The sequence below is a fragment of the Balearica regulorum genome, chromosome 1, assembly GCF_011004875.1.
Source record: "Balearica regulorum gibbericeps isolate bBalReg1 chromosome 1, bBalReg1.pri, whole genome shotgun sequence".
Taxonomy (NCBI): domain Eukaryota; kingdom Metazoa; phylum Chordata; class Aves; order Gruiformes; family Gruidae; genus Balearica; species Balearica regulorum.
Genome location: NC_046184.1, coordinates 27,302,988 through 27,317,607, shown reverse-complemented (window position 1 = coordinate 27,317,607; position 14,620 = coordinate 27,302,988). Strand labels below are relative to the sequence as shown.

General features: G+C 40.1%; 1 protein-coding gene across 24 annotated transcripts in view; it reads right to left on the bottom strand.

The window, feature by feature from the left end:
- Positions 1-764: 764 nt before the first annotated feature.
- The window catches only part of ANKRD26 (ankyrin repeat domain containing 26), a 64,611-nt gene continuing 50,755 nt past the window's right edge, over positions 765-14,620 (bottom strand). For 23 of the 24 annotated variants that reach the window (XM_075743557.1, XM_075743418.1, XM_075743490.1 and 20 more), the window contains 6 exons: positions 14,343-14,478; positions 12,249-12,530; positions 11,310-11,545; positions 10,291-10,537; positions 2,486-2,531; positions 765-1,065 (listed from right to left, as the gene is read on the bottom strand). In XM_075743557.1, coding sequence (XP_075599672.1) covers positions 917-1,065; positions 2,486-2,531; positions 10,291-10,537; positions 11,310-11,545; positions 12,249-12,530; positions 14,343-14,478 — 1,096 coding nt within the window. In that variant the 3' untranslated portion in view covers positions 765-916. Of the gene's footprint in view, positions 1,066-2,485; positions 2,532-10,290; positions 10,538-11,309; positions 11,546-12,248; positions 12,531-14,342; positions 14,479-14,620 lie in introns of those variants that run through there. The other variant, XR_012833752.1, reaches the window with a different exon arrangement.

The window sequence follows — 14,620 nt, the reverse complement described above, 5'->3', positions numbered from 1 at the left end:
GCAGCAATTTTTAATACAAAAATCAACATGAATACCATGACAGGCAATGGGCACCAACTGAAACACAGAAGGTTCCCTGTGAACATCAGGAAATACTGTTTTACTGTGCGGGTGACCGAGCACTGGCAGAGGCTGCCCATGGAGGCTGTGGAGTCTCTGTCCTTGGAGATATTCAAAAGCCAACATGGTCCTGGGCAACTAGCTCTGGGTGGTCCTCCTTGAGCAGGGAAGTTGGGCCAGATGACCTCCCAAGGTCCCTTCCAACCTCACCCATTCTGTGGTTCTGTGATACCAAACGTACCGAAAAAGCAATCGTACCGAAAAGACCTCGTAACAACTTTCTTGGCATTACTATACACTCACAGTATTTTTAAAGCTAATGTGCATAAAGTGACAGCAATGTAAAGTGCCCTATTCTCCAGCTTGAACACTGGTAAAACTTTCACTTTATCAGCAGAAATATTCACTGCATCAGGACTGAAGCAGCAGGCTCAAAGCACATCCAAATAACATCCTAAGCATTAAAACAAACACTGGAAACATTAAGAACAGAGTGAAAGAATTAAACAGAACAAAGGGAATGCTTTTTTTAAGACAAAGAACACAAGTGAAGCAAAATAATGCATCTACCTTAATAAGAAACATTTTGACAGTTTTGTCATGCTCAAGAATCAAGATTAGTCAATCTGCTAGTCAGAAAAAAATAGATATGGTTCTTATTGTGAGTGCAAAATAAAACAACTATGCATCACTAAACCAACAGGTAAGTGCAATGTCCTTGACATCCATTTAATAGACTTAGAATTTCTATTCAGACTGCAACAAACAAGTTTTCACAACTGAACCATGGAACAGGAAACCCTAGGCAGCACTATGTAAACAAAATTATTTCCAGAGGCTTTCCCTAGCATTTTGTTCAAATCAGGTAATTTTTGGTTAAAACATCACGATACTCCTGTACTGCCCTGCAAAGAGGATCCTGGTCAACATGGAAATTTTTTGAAGAACCATCAATGGATACCATGGGAGAAGCTCCAGCAGATCCAGCTTCAAGTTCAGCAGTGGCTAGGGAGAATAGAGACAAGATTCCTGGTGTTACTTCTACAGTAGACAGAGCCAAACAAGTCACTGTAAAAACATTACGGGTAACTGCAGACACGACAATCCAGAAAGAGATTTTAAAACTTCCAAGGGAACATTACAATGAAAGGGCTAGGCACAAAGGAAGAAACACATTTTTCCACATTTTTTTTATCAGTCAATAGTATTTCTAAAGGTAGTGAAAGAAATTCCAGAGGCTACACGCCGAACGTGTTCACAGAATCCACAAATGACTCTTGCTTACACCAGAGCTAAATTTAGCCCCCTGCAGACCTCTTCAACCTCAAGTGTCTACTTTCCTTAAATGTTCAAACTAGTGATTCATTGGAACACTACACCTAAAAACCTGCCTCTGCATTTGCTGTGACAAACTTTAAATGAATCTGCCCATGAAAACGTGAACACCTTTGCACTGCAGTCAGGCCAGGACAAGTCTCCCAGCCTGGTGCCTTCTCTGAGGGGAGTCTTTGTAAATTGCTCTGGCAAAACAGTCTTTTCTCCATGAAGACACATACTCAATGAAAGCAAAACCACCTTTGCCATCTTTCTCCAGGCACCTTTATCAGACAAGGTCCCCAAACCAAAACACACTCTATGACTCCTAGCAGATACGAATTACATTCAAAATGCACACGGTTCAGACATGTGGGAAGAGCTATGACGCAACAGCTGAACATGCTCTATATGATTAAAAGTATACAGGAACAGAAGGAAATGCTCTCAGGGGCCACCTGCTTTGAAATAGCACCAGTCACAGTGACTCTGGAGGAACAATTATCATGAAATAAGCTGAATTTGTCTTTGGACACCTGGCCTGATATTACAGAACACGTTTTATGCTATGTAATATAAGCAATCAACTCATCTCATGTTTGCCTAAACACTGCTGAATGATCTTTTCCTAAAGAAAGGTTATATTTTGTCATTGATTATTTTCTTCTTGCTTATTCAGAAAAGACTGCAACATATAAGCTACAAAGACAAGCAATGAATAGCAGATGTAGCAAAAAATCAAGAACTAGTAGCAGAGAATGTGTATGGTATGGTTTGGTGCTGAATGCAGTTGTACATGGAAGGCAAAGTGATGGCTGAAGTCTATAAAAATCTTATCTCAGGGCTTCTTTTATATTTGATGTTTGTGCTTGAGGATTAACTGTAGTGAAAGGTGACTTCAGCTTAATTCACGTGTATCTGTGTGAGGGAAATAGGTTCATTTTTTTGCACTTTTTTTTTTTCAGGCAACTGCATCCAAGTCTAAACTGGAAAGCTAGCAGAAAAAACCCTAGTACTTAGCACAGGAACTTGACAACTTTCAAGCCATTATTTTCAAGAGTTAGGAACCGTCATCTTCCTTAAAAACACTCCCAACATAATGACACATTACCCTGTTCAAGTTCTTTCGTGATTTTTTCATCCAGTTCCTGCCGTACCTAGAATTATAGAGTAAACACACAGTTAATATTTTAACAGTTACATTTTTGTAGTATTAAACTTCTATAACATTCCTAAAGCCCACACATAATGTGATAAAACCTAAAAATATCATCCCAAATACAGAAATCTTGGTTTGGGGTTTGATTTTTAATGAAGACAAACTTCTGGTCAGCCAGGCTCATTCTCATCGCTGAGCGACATTAACTAGCACAGAACAATCTGTAACCCACCAGCTGGATTATAACTGGGCATTTAAAAAATATACAGGAAGAAAGCACAGTGGAGTTATTACAATGAAGGTATGGCTGAAGTCTATCATCAAATACATGAGCAGAATGTCAGCTAAATGCTGAGATATGCACAAATGCCATCCATAGGAACTAATTCAGTTGAGGCTGGCTTCTGCAACTTCATAAGAGAGGAGATGCAAGAGCAGCTGCTGCAGGATTGACATATTCCATTGTCTAGAAAAAAGCATGCACCAATATTCTTTTCTCCACTGTAAGATGGAAAATTGAAAGAGTTCCTACAGATCGCACCAAGATTTTTCTTTATTGTTATTGCAAATACTGTGACACACATACATAAAAACAGAAGAACACAGTTTTTTCTTGCACTCTTGCATGAAGAAAAGATAGCAACAGCTACAGCTTCTACACAAGTGCTGTGGGTTTTATTATGTAACAAAAATCAGCTTGGATCACTAGAAAGGATCACTTATCCCCTTCTCCCCTAGAAGGTGGTTATTGCTACCAATTAAGTTATTCTCACTTACGATTCTGACTTCAAAGTCTTCATAAGAAGAAAACAGACCTTTTGAAGAGTCATAGTCCAAGTGCTATACACTGTTGTTTACATTTGATAGTATTTGTGACTCCTCCATTTTTTCCACCAAGTCCGTGACACATAAGTGATTTTCAAAATAGATACCATAGAGCTTCCAGGCCTATAACGGCCATGAAGATGCTGAAGGGCTTGGACCATGTGAGCTATGTGGAGAGGCTGACTGTGACTGTTTCTTTACTGGAGTAGAGAAAGCTCAGGGGGACCTTATCTATAAATACTTGGTGGGGGCAGTAAAGAAGATGGAGCCAGACTCTTCTCAGTGGTGCTATGTAAAAGAACAAGAGGAATGGGCACAAATTGAAATAGAGAAAATTTCATTTTAACATAAGGAATTTTTTTTTTTTTAAAATGTAAGCATGGTCAAACACTCAAACAAGTTGCCCAGAAAAGGCTGTGGAATGTCCATCCTTGGAGATGTACAAAAACCTGGCTAGACATAACCCTGAGCAACCTGCTATGGTTGACCCTGCTTTGAGCAGGGGTGGGGTTGGACTAGATGATCTTCAGAGACCCCTTCCACCCTCCCTCATTCTGCGATTCTCTTAGTACCAAATCCCTGAAAGAATAAGTATTTATTTTATGAAATGAGCAGGCTCACCTAGCAACATACTAATGAAGAGAAGAACCGAAACACTGTACAATGTACTCAACAGGCCATGGAGAGCAAGAGTCTCAGTAAGGGCAAAGCAGCAACAGGCAGTAACTCCAAGGACTAAAGAAGTGGAGCCATAAACCAGCAAAGCTGAGGGAAGGGCTCTCTCTCCAGGACTACAGGGATAGCTGCGACCAAATTCACCAGCTCCGCCAGGGAAGAACCACTCAGTGGTACTTTGTTGGAATAGTCTGTGCCTTCACAGCTAGAAGAGGAGAGCAGGGAGGTGAAAGGACAATGAAAAAGGACCCCTCAAATCCCCAAACCTCTAATTGTTTTCAAGCAGGTACAAGCAGCAGCAAAATCCTAGGGAAAAGGGGGCCCCTAACACATGAAGTGAGAGATCGGTAACAGAAAAAAGCAGGAAAACTAATGCTTAGACCAAAACACAACCCAAACCCAGGACCAACCCTAAACAAAGCAGCTGTAGGTGAGGTGTTAGAATAAACCACTTTTCCTGGTTTCTGGAGCCTTCACAATGACCAGAAGGCCCACAGGACACTCTGCAACATGTGTGGATGAATCAAGACAAGAAAAAGGATCTTGTTTTCCTCTTATTCTTTCCATTACATTGCAATTCTCATCCACGTCCAAGGAAAGAGGAATAGGTGGAAATAAAGCCAACGCACTGATTTCTGAAAAGGGAATCAAGCGTCAGGTAAAATACATCCTTGAGGGCTGTAATCTGTCTCCACTGTTCTCATTCCTCCCAACCCCCTGGCAAAAGGCATCACAGCTGACTATCCCAAATCTCCTGAGCAGCAAGGATGACAGTTTCAGATTCCAGAAAAACTTCTGCCAGACTACAGTCACAGAACTTGAAACCAGAACAGTGATTGCTATCTCTTCTGTACTAAGTTCCACACTGAAGTACTTCTCATCTCACTGCACATCTCTTCAGGCAGCAACATACTGGGTTCCCTTGCAGCAGTCACCTTCTCAAAAATTCTTTTTCAGAAAGTGGTATTGACTTACTGCTTACCCACATGGGTTGCTTGAGCCCAAAGTAAGTTGGATCCTGTAAGACTCCATGAGCTGATAATCAAAGTCTAGGAACTCAACTTCAGAACAGTACTGGTATTCCAGACGCAACTGCTGACAATACTAGCAAGAACTTTTTGAACATCAGAACCGACAAGGAGGGTAAACCAGCCAACTCCTATAATGGAACTTCTTTAAACTATAACAGATGAAATCCATACGTTGTCATCTTATAGATGGTTAACTCCCACAGAAGCCATACCATTACAAATACATAAGCATGAAAGTACTCTGCAGCAGTCATTCTGTCACTCGGACAAACTAACAAGTTTGAAATATTTGCAGTATTAGGAAAATATGAATGCATCAGTAAGCTTTAACCAAAACCTAACAGCATAAATAGACAAAACGTTTCCAGTATAAAATACCACCCAACATTAAACAATACTGACTACAAACCTTGTCATGGATTTGGCTGCAGAGAAGAGAGAAAAGAACAGTTTTTTTGATTAAGGAGCTGAAGAAGAAAGGAAAATGGCCTTAAGTTCAAAGGTTTTTAGTGAGAAATATGGCCTACTACATAAATGAAGCAAGTAAAAAAAGCTAGCAATACAAAGACTGCTACAATATGAGAGTGTAGATGGAAAATGAAATCAGGAAAGAAACAAAAAGTGAGAGAGGAGGAAGCAGACATTCCCTTTTTCGTGTTACATAGGCAAATTGATTTCTTAAATCCACTAATTCATATTGGTTGCAGCTAGCAGAATTCACCATTATTTTCTATGTCAAGATACCCACATTCATTTTCACCAGCCTTTCACATAGCTGTTAGGTTTAACAAATGTCAAGTTTAAATCCTAACAGTGGGATTCCAGTCCCAAAACCTCCTTACAGCAGACATTCCACGCCTTAGTCTACAGGCTAAAGCAGCAGCTCGCAAATTATGGTACACAGACACTAGCGTTACCTCACATTGGTGTTTCATCCACTTGACTCAATTTAGTTTTGAATGGTAACATGCCAATTCATGAGCAGTTTGGGAGTCAGTAGACCAGATGACCAAAAGATCAAAGATCTCTTGACTCCTGTAAAGGACAGGCAATACACATGCACACCCTTCTTATGACACAAGTCCTACTATGAAACAAATTTCAGCCAACCTCCTTCCAGAACATAATGAACTGCTAGTTGCTACGGTTGTTGTTTTTAATTACATGCACAGAATTTTTCAAGTACTAATTTATTCATTTTTCATATTTATTTATTCATTACTGGAGCTCTAATAAAAATAAAAACAACCAAAACCCCAAAGACATTTGCATATGATTGGTATTTTTCTGGTTAATTGTGTCAATATGAACTTTTTTATATTTTTCAAGATACTTTTGCACTTCCATTTCAAGGTTATTAATTTCTGTAGCATATATATTTTATAAGCAGAAAGGGGCTATACTGTAATGGAACACATTTATTTATGTTTTTTTTAAGAATAAAATGCTCATTTTTTGCTGAGCTTGCAACATGTCCATCTTTAAAATGTAAGGCTATATGCATAATCACTGATATTTGCCTCTCACGTTAAGTAGCGGTTTAGGAAAACGATGAAATCTTTCAAGCCTTTAAGATCCAAATTCCTTAGTTATGTCTAAAGGTAACTGTGTCCAATTGCCAGAGGAGCACTTCTTCCTCTTGTTGGCATCGGCACCGTTTACCTATGTTTTATCCAACAGTTGCATGGACGAAGAATTAATGCCAGCATTTTGAATACTAGCAGTGTGAAGTATTTTCACCTCCTTGCCCATGAAGCTATTTAAAAGCTTTTCCATAAACCAAATTTACATAAACATCCCCCTCTTAAGAATCCTCTACTTCAAATAGCCTTTCTCACCTTGAGGAAGCAACTGCGAACACCAAATCTGCACAGAGAGCTTTGACTAAAAAAAAAAAAAAAAAAATGCAAGAGGACTACCTGAGGCACACTGCAATTTAAGCTCCTTAACTCCCTGTCATTATGAGCTTTAGTGGTAGGAACACTTGTAATCTCCAGCCAAGAAGGTACTGCTCAGCTTGAATTTAAAAGGCAAGACAAATTCTGTAGAAGAAAAAAAAATCTGTAGAGTTACTGGAAAAAATCTGAGGCATAATTGAAGCAAATAGTGAAGAAAAGGCTTAGAGTCAGAGAAACTCTTCTGTCTTAAAATAATCTGGTAACAGCATAACTGGCTAAGTACTTCAAAACAGACTAAAACTGTCATCTCTCAATTCTTCCCTCATGCTCCAACTTGTCTACTGAATGACACAGGACTCCTGCAGAAATGACAACACAGACTGTGCATCTGGTAATTTTGCTTTTGGAAACTGATTGCAATTCACCACCCATCACTGTACGCAGAGGGATACATGCAGTTTTTCCCTTTCATTACTGCCTGACTTAAAGCCTTATTTTTGAAATCAATCCACCTTTTTTTGATGCACGTCAGGAATCCTGTACTTTCAGTTCCTCAGAGATACAGTATGACTTCAAACACTCTTAATGACATACTGCACACAGTTGAGAAAACTTAAGTTAGCAGTTCTAAGTGAAATATCCACTTAGATGCCCATCCTCTAGCAACTACTACACCTCTGCGAACTCTGTTCCTTTTTTCCGAAGGACTCTGAAAGAGAAGATCGGGTTTTAAGACTTTCCTGAATAGACGGAACATTGAGTGACTTGAGGCTACAGACAGTGCCATTACACTTTGTCTCAGTTGATCCCTAACTAGTGGTTACAGGAAGAAATATCACAAAAAGATGTGCAGCTGGATTTAGTAACAGGAAAGATAAATTCACACCAGTAATTCTAAGTCCCAGAGAGCAGCCTTTTGCTTTGATTGAGGGAAAACAGGCATGCTGAGGTTTCCAGCTTTTTCTTAAGAGAACCTGGTAGAAATGGCAAGAAATGGGTAAGTTCTCTGAAGATTTAACAATAGTTTTATTCACCTTCATTCAGAGAAGAACATTTTAGAATTTCATAGTATATTAGAATTAAAGGCTAATCCCAAGACAACAAACTGTGTAAAGGAAGAGCAATTATCCTCAGCTCCTCTGTTGACAACAAAGTAAAAGTCTCTGCAGGTTGTAAACAAGATCAGAAAACTTCAGGGGACTAAGTCCTACTAACAAAACTGAACTAAGGAGGAGAAATTTAGGTATATAGGAAAGCCCCCAAACTAACAAACAGAAAATCCCACCTGACGTCAGTAATGGGAGACTGGGGAAATGTCATACATAATTGTTCAACTTCCTTGAGAGTCTGCTCAAGGCTGATGGGTTTTTTGATTATGTTTTTTAAACCTTCAAAGCAAAGCCTCCAAAAAACAGTACCAAAACCTAAAAGCATTCCCAGCATGGCAATCCATCACAAAATGTAAGAGACATGCTCTGAAAAGAAACCTTATGGTTGCTGTTGAACTCAGGACACCGAGTGAGAACAGTATCACCATTCTCAGATCTAATGCACACTTTTCTTGGAATCAGCTCGAAAGTTTTTCACAAGTAGATTTGCGAACCATTTTTCACAAAACGTTGAAGCAGCCTACGTAATGAATTGAAATATATACGTGCATATATTAGCAACTGGATAAAAACAATGAGTTATGAAATAGCCTTTCAAAATATTTAATTTCTGTAACATATTTAAGGGAAGCTAGCAAACCAGTAAAGGTATCTATCTTGATACTGACAAAACTTTGAGATGCCCAGAGATTTCCAATTTCTTCTGGAAAATTAAAATGGAAAGGCCTACCTGAAGAATGTTGCTGCAATTCAGTTAAGAGTACTCTTTCTTTTTCCCCTAAAAATAGGGAAAAACCCTATTTCTTCTTCATCAAAAAAGGCACAACTGTTAACTGTTCTTTTAAACCAGGGCAGCTTTTTTCCTAGAAGTGGGATGGCTTCCCTCCTTTGCCTTTCCTTCAACATCTTGCTTCCATCTCTGTCCTTTCATTCTCCTCACTTGTTCCCTGCTCCCTATCCTCTTGTTCCCTTGTCCTGGCCTTCTCTGTATTTCACTTTTGCAGTAGGTCCCTGAATTTGCCTCCTTTCCACTAGTTGCAGGCAGAACAGCCCCTGCAGATGGTACAGTACCAATTGCCTCCTGAGTGCTTCCTGTAATGTATGTCTACCTCTCTGACCTGAAAAAACACATTCACAGTGATACAGAAAAGTTCTCTCTGTAACTGCCACTGCTATACATTAGCTACACTGCTCTGCCCAGGTTTTTGGTTTTGGTGGTGGTGGTTTGGTTTTTTTTTCTAAACCAGGTGCAGCATGTAAACACTGTTTAAATGGGTTCCTCCCAATGCAGATGGGACCATTGAACCAAGATGGACTTAGCAGTGAATGAATACTTCTCACGTTTCTTCAACAACAGAATATGCGAGGGAGAGAACACTGACTGAACCGAGAAGCTTGTCCATGCCTCAATCCTATGCTAGGTGAGAAACTGATTACAGCTATTGACATCTAGTTTCCAAATCTTGTGATATGATGTTCACCATTCTGTGAGGGATGTACTATCACGCTGACTGCTAATTACAGGGCATACTTTGACCAGAGGTACTGCAGAGGTTGCAGCATTGCTGCAAAATTAGAAAGCTGTGAAGACTTCCCAAGGAGTAGTTAACTTTACCTTTTCATGTAATAACACATAGCAGGAACTACAAAAACAAATGCTTCCGCACTGAAATTTCTCACTGAATGTGAGAAGTTACATGATCCCATTCATATCATCCTATTTTTGAATCACCCCTTTGTTGGTATTAATGTACTAAAACAAGTTCCAGCGAAGAAACTGCTAGAATCAAGATCTGTGAAGAAGGAAAAGGTGTCTCAAAGATGCCTGATGGGATTTTGCACTCAGCATGAAGTTAACCATTTTAAATAGGTCATACATACTATATATTAAAATTTAATGAAGAGCTTAGGTGGGAACTTCCTATGCCACAGTATTCTCTACCACAGTTTCTCTTGTAAAAGAATGTAGTTACACAGTTCATTATTTAGTGGTCGGTATTTTTTGGTCTTTGAACACTCTTGGAAATCCGTACAACCCCTGTCGACCAGAAGTCTTCAACCCCACCACAAAGTTGTGTACTGTTTGGATGATTAGCAGCTGTTTTGGCATATTAGACCATATGGATTGGGACTATAAATGGATTCTAACTTTAGGCTAAAAAGCACAGCCTTGCTTACTGCTTTAGCAATAGTTGAGAACAGTATTTCAAAATGCTTACCTTAGCCACATAGGCTTCAACTCTGTTTCTCGATGTTAATGCGTTCCTGGTTGGGCTTAGGAAGCTTCCTCCTAGACTTAGACTTCTGTTCAGTGCCAAATTGTTGCCAAGGCATCCCAGTTCAGCTGAATAGAGAACAGGACTTGCAGCCAGACCTCCACTGACAATGCTGCCTGCGATTAAAGATTTGCTTCTATGGCGCTCCTGAAGAAGCTTAGCGTTGGCTTCTGCTAGTCTCTCATTAGCTCTGAAACATTCAGAGATGTAGAAAGAATTATCTTTCTTAGCAACACTTTTCACAAAGTTACCTTCCAAGTCTTTGACTATTATTCGACTTCTGAAAGTGAAAGGGATTAAGAGCACCCAAAACAAGAACATAATTCGATTTGAGGTTTTTTCTGGAGAGCCTATTTTTTAAGATGTCACACTACCTGCAAGGAGCAACAAGAGTTACCAGCACTTAGGACTTCTCAACATTTGGGCTTCAGAGCAATCTATGAATGCCATGTGTTTACATAGCTTCTTCTGAAAGGTACGTCACCTGCATAAGAACTCCGGGCTACCCTCCCTTTCCCAAGGAAAGCTCAAACCTCAGACACTGCTGACTTACTGCTGAAATGGAAGCGAAAAAAGATTTATTTTTTTTGCTTCACAGAATCAAATTATGTTCTCTGAAGGGCCTATCTTTATTCAAGCAGTAAAGGACATGAAATTTACCTTCTCTGCTATACACAGAGTAAGAGGAAGAGATTATTAGAGATTGGCAAAAAGGCTGCCTGTTAAAACACAACGTAAAAAATACGGTATTAATGCCATGATCAGTGGTGTTACTGCTGGAACACTGAAGAGAAACGAAGACAGTTCTAATGAAGGGGAAGGGTCTTAAGGTACTTTCCTCACAAATACACCATTTTGTGCTTACATACATAATACTGACCAGATGAAGAGGGATTTTAGGAGGAAAATGCATGAGGAAGAAGTAGTATCTTATTACCACTCCAAAAAACGCATGGACTTACCTTTCCAGTTTATTGGCTAGGCATCTTCTAATTTTTACTTCCTCCAGATACAGCTCTTTGTACCTTTCCACTTCTGCCTGTGTGGATTCTTTTTGAAAAATACTGTCTTGTTGGGTATTTTTTATCCTGTCCAATTCACATTCGAGATCTCTAATTCTGTGTTTTAGCTGGTTTCTCAGTGAAGCATGATGATTGGCTCTGATTTGTTCTAATCTGTCCTGGGAGGCTGCCTGTGTCTGAAGCAGATAATGCAATTTCAACCACCGCAAAGAAAAAGAGAACCCTCCCTGCCAGTCAACTGTACATACCCAATTTCAAGGGCCCAGCTTCACTCAGTGAAGCAACTGTGTCTCCTCACTACTATCAGCAAATCAACGCAGAACCCTGGAACTACTGTGTTAAACAATTCTTTTCATTCAGAAAGAACCCCCCTCTTAACACTATTATTCATCAAAGGTACTAATGAAAGAATGCTATCTTTGTAAGACAGGGCATATAGAAAAAGGGTTGCTCAAAGAAATTATGAGGATCCCTCTACTCCAACACCCCCACCCTCACCATCTTCGGTGACTTCTTTTCTCAGCACTTTCCCCTGCACAATTAGCAAAGCAGGACCTGTATGTCTGGCCATGACAACTGTAAGTTGCACTACTCCTTCAAGGATGAACAGTGAGAACAAGACCAGTGGACAGCAATACCACTCCGAGGACTGCAAAATGGAAATCTACCTTGGGCAAGCTTTTGATTAAGGGACCTGCAGGCATGTTACACATACGAAAGCACTGTTGCCCAACCATATTCCCTTATCCCACTGCCCTTCAGGAAAGAAGTACACCCCTAACACACAGAATCAGGCACTAAAAATAAGATACTAAAAAATGATGATCACAACAAAAGTATATAATAGATACAAAAGACACAAGTGAGAAATTTACTTACCTGCAAAAACAGATTCACTTCTTGTAGTTTTTGTCTTATTTCTTGTCCGGCTCGTTCTTCCATCTCCTTTTTATATTGTTCTATTTGGCTATGATCCACCATGTTAGTCTCCAAATGATGTTTGAGGTTAGCCACCTCTTCTTTCAGCTGGCATTTGCTCTTCTCCAGTTTTTCATGGTTCCCATGCATGGTGGACAATTCTTCTCGCAAATCCTGATTTTGTGCTTCTAGTTGCACGCATTTTTTAGACTCTATTTCCAGCTGCTGGGAAAGTTCACCAACCTGTAGATAGAGGAAAAAAAAAAAGAAAAAAGAAAAAAAAGGAACTCACAGGGATCTACAATTAGTTAATTCTGAAAATCCATAAACGGGTTGGCCATCAAGACTGTAGTTGTCATCTGCTGACTCAGTATGAAAACCAAAGTGAAACCAGGCTCTTCTTTTAAAACAAGAACAGCTTTCACATCATTTCTGATAGGATTCCTCAGGTTCCCATCTTTTCTCAGTTCTTCTTCAGTAGGTCACAGACTAAGAGGTAGCAAACTAGCAGCATTTCACCCATAGCACTAGGCTGAAAAGCACTAGGGCTGTTGTTCCATGACGTGCCCATGGAAAAAAATCAGACACACCCATACCTAGCTACCTTCTGGTTTCATCAGAAACAAGATGTATCATGCTTTAGAGGAATTTTTACATGCCGTCACCACAGTCAAAGCTTCATTACAAAACTGACAAGACAAGAAAAAGATAGTCTTTTTTTCCCATTACACTGAAAGATTTGTAAGTAGTGGTTCAGAACACAGCCTTTACAGCAGTGGTGGAGGAAGACATATTCTTTAGGTCAAAGCTGCAGTTTATTTTCCAAAAATCTGCAAGAAATAAGACTTTCAATAGGTCCTAAAGGTCAACTACAGCTCCATTCTCCTCTTCCCCCTCCAGAAACATACTTTTTCTATACCTATTGAACATAAACCATGATGCCCTGTCTTTTATTTAAAAAAAGTGGAAGAAACTAGCATAGTAAACACTCGAAAGAGTCTCAAAGAGAAAGTAGAAACTTTAAGACTTACTTAAAACTACCTAAGTGTAATACACTTTCCCATCATTCAAAATACAATTTCCAACAGAAACACAAAAACAGAACTAACTTTTGGCCTGAGAATGAGCCACTGCAAAGGCAGTTGACTCATTCTACAATACTTTTAAACACAAACATAGCTCTGAAGCATGGCTGCTTTAGCAACACGTCCGAATAACAAGCAGAGAAGTACATAAAAGGTTACATGCTACTGAACAGCCAGAGCAACCACAACAGCACTTCTGGGAACTCTACTTCTGGGTCCCCATGACAAGGGAAAGATGGGCTGAGACAGCAGCTACTGGTGAGCAGTAAGTTCGAGAATTTTTTCTGCATCACCTCACTGCATTGTGCCCTGGGAAGCAATGGCACTGTTTAGAAAACTGCCTCCTGCTCAACTGGTGCCTAAGACGGGGCTCAAGGGCTGATCATGAGCAAAGCCAACTTCATACAGTGGTTCCGAGTTATAGCGGTGTTACTTGCCTCTCTTCCAGAGAAGGAATTAACCTGTCAGACCTAGATGATGCTGCCACAGCCTCGAGCTGCAGCCAGGCCTGTGCTGGAACACATGGCTCTCAGCCCTGACCCTCACCCACGGACATGATGTCCTGGTAGGACTGCAGACCTGCCTGTCCCTGTGGATGGGCCTGGCGATCTGCACTCTTGGCTGGCCCCGCTGACTGTCACTGGACCTGTTCTGCTCTTCCTGGTGAGGGCCTGTGGGACTGCTCCATGGCCCGTGAGCTCTTCTCTACAGGACAGCTTGCCCTTGATGTGCCCTTGCACATACTGCTTTCAACGTAATATTTTCATCTCTACCCATAATAATTACATCAGTATTATAGTCATCTACTACTGTAACAGTAGAAGGACCATCAAGAAAAGGCAATCAACTCAAAACACAGCTAAGAAAAAAAAAGACAGTAACATGAAAAGAGTATGGGGAAAGAATAACACAGGTTTCAAAAGAAAAAAAACCACCACCACCAAAAAAACCCAAACAAACCAGAGCTCACCTTTGTTCTTAATCTACCAACTTCACTGACCATTTCAGAATACCTATTCTTCATTTCTCCCTGAAAATGAAGCTGGGACTCTCTCTCCTCATACATCCTTAGTTTCTTCATAGCTCTGTTCAGAAGCCTCTTCAACCTCCACAGCAAATTAGTCAAGAAAAAAAAAAGTCAAGAACAAGTGGTCTTTTTCAAATACTCTCATGTAAACAGCGCAGATGTGGCTTGCTTGATCTTTAACATGCTTGACACATCAGGAATGACTGAGAAAACCAGCACAC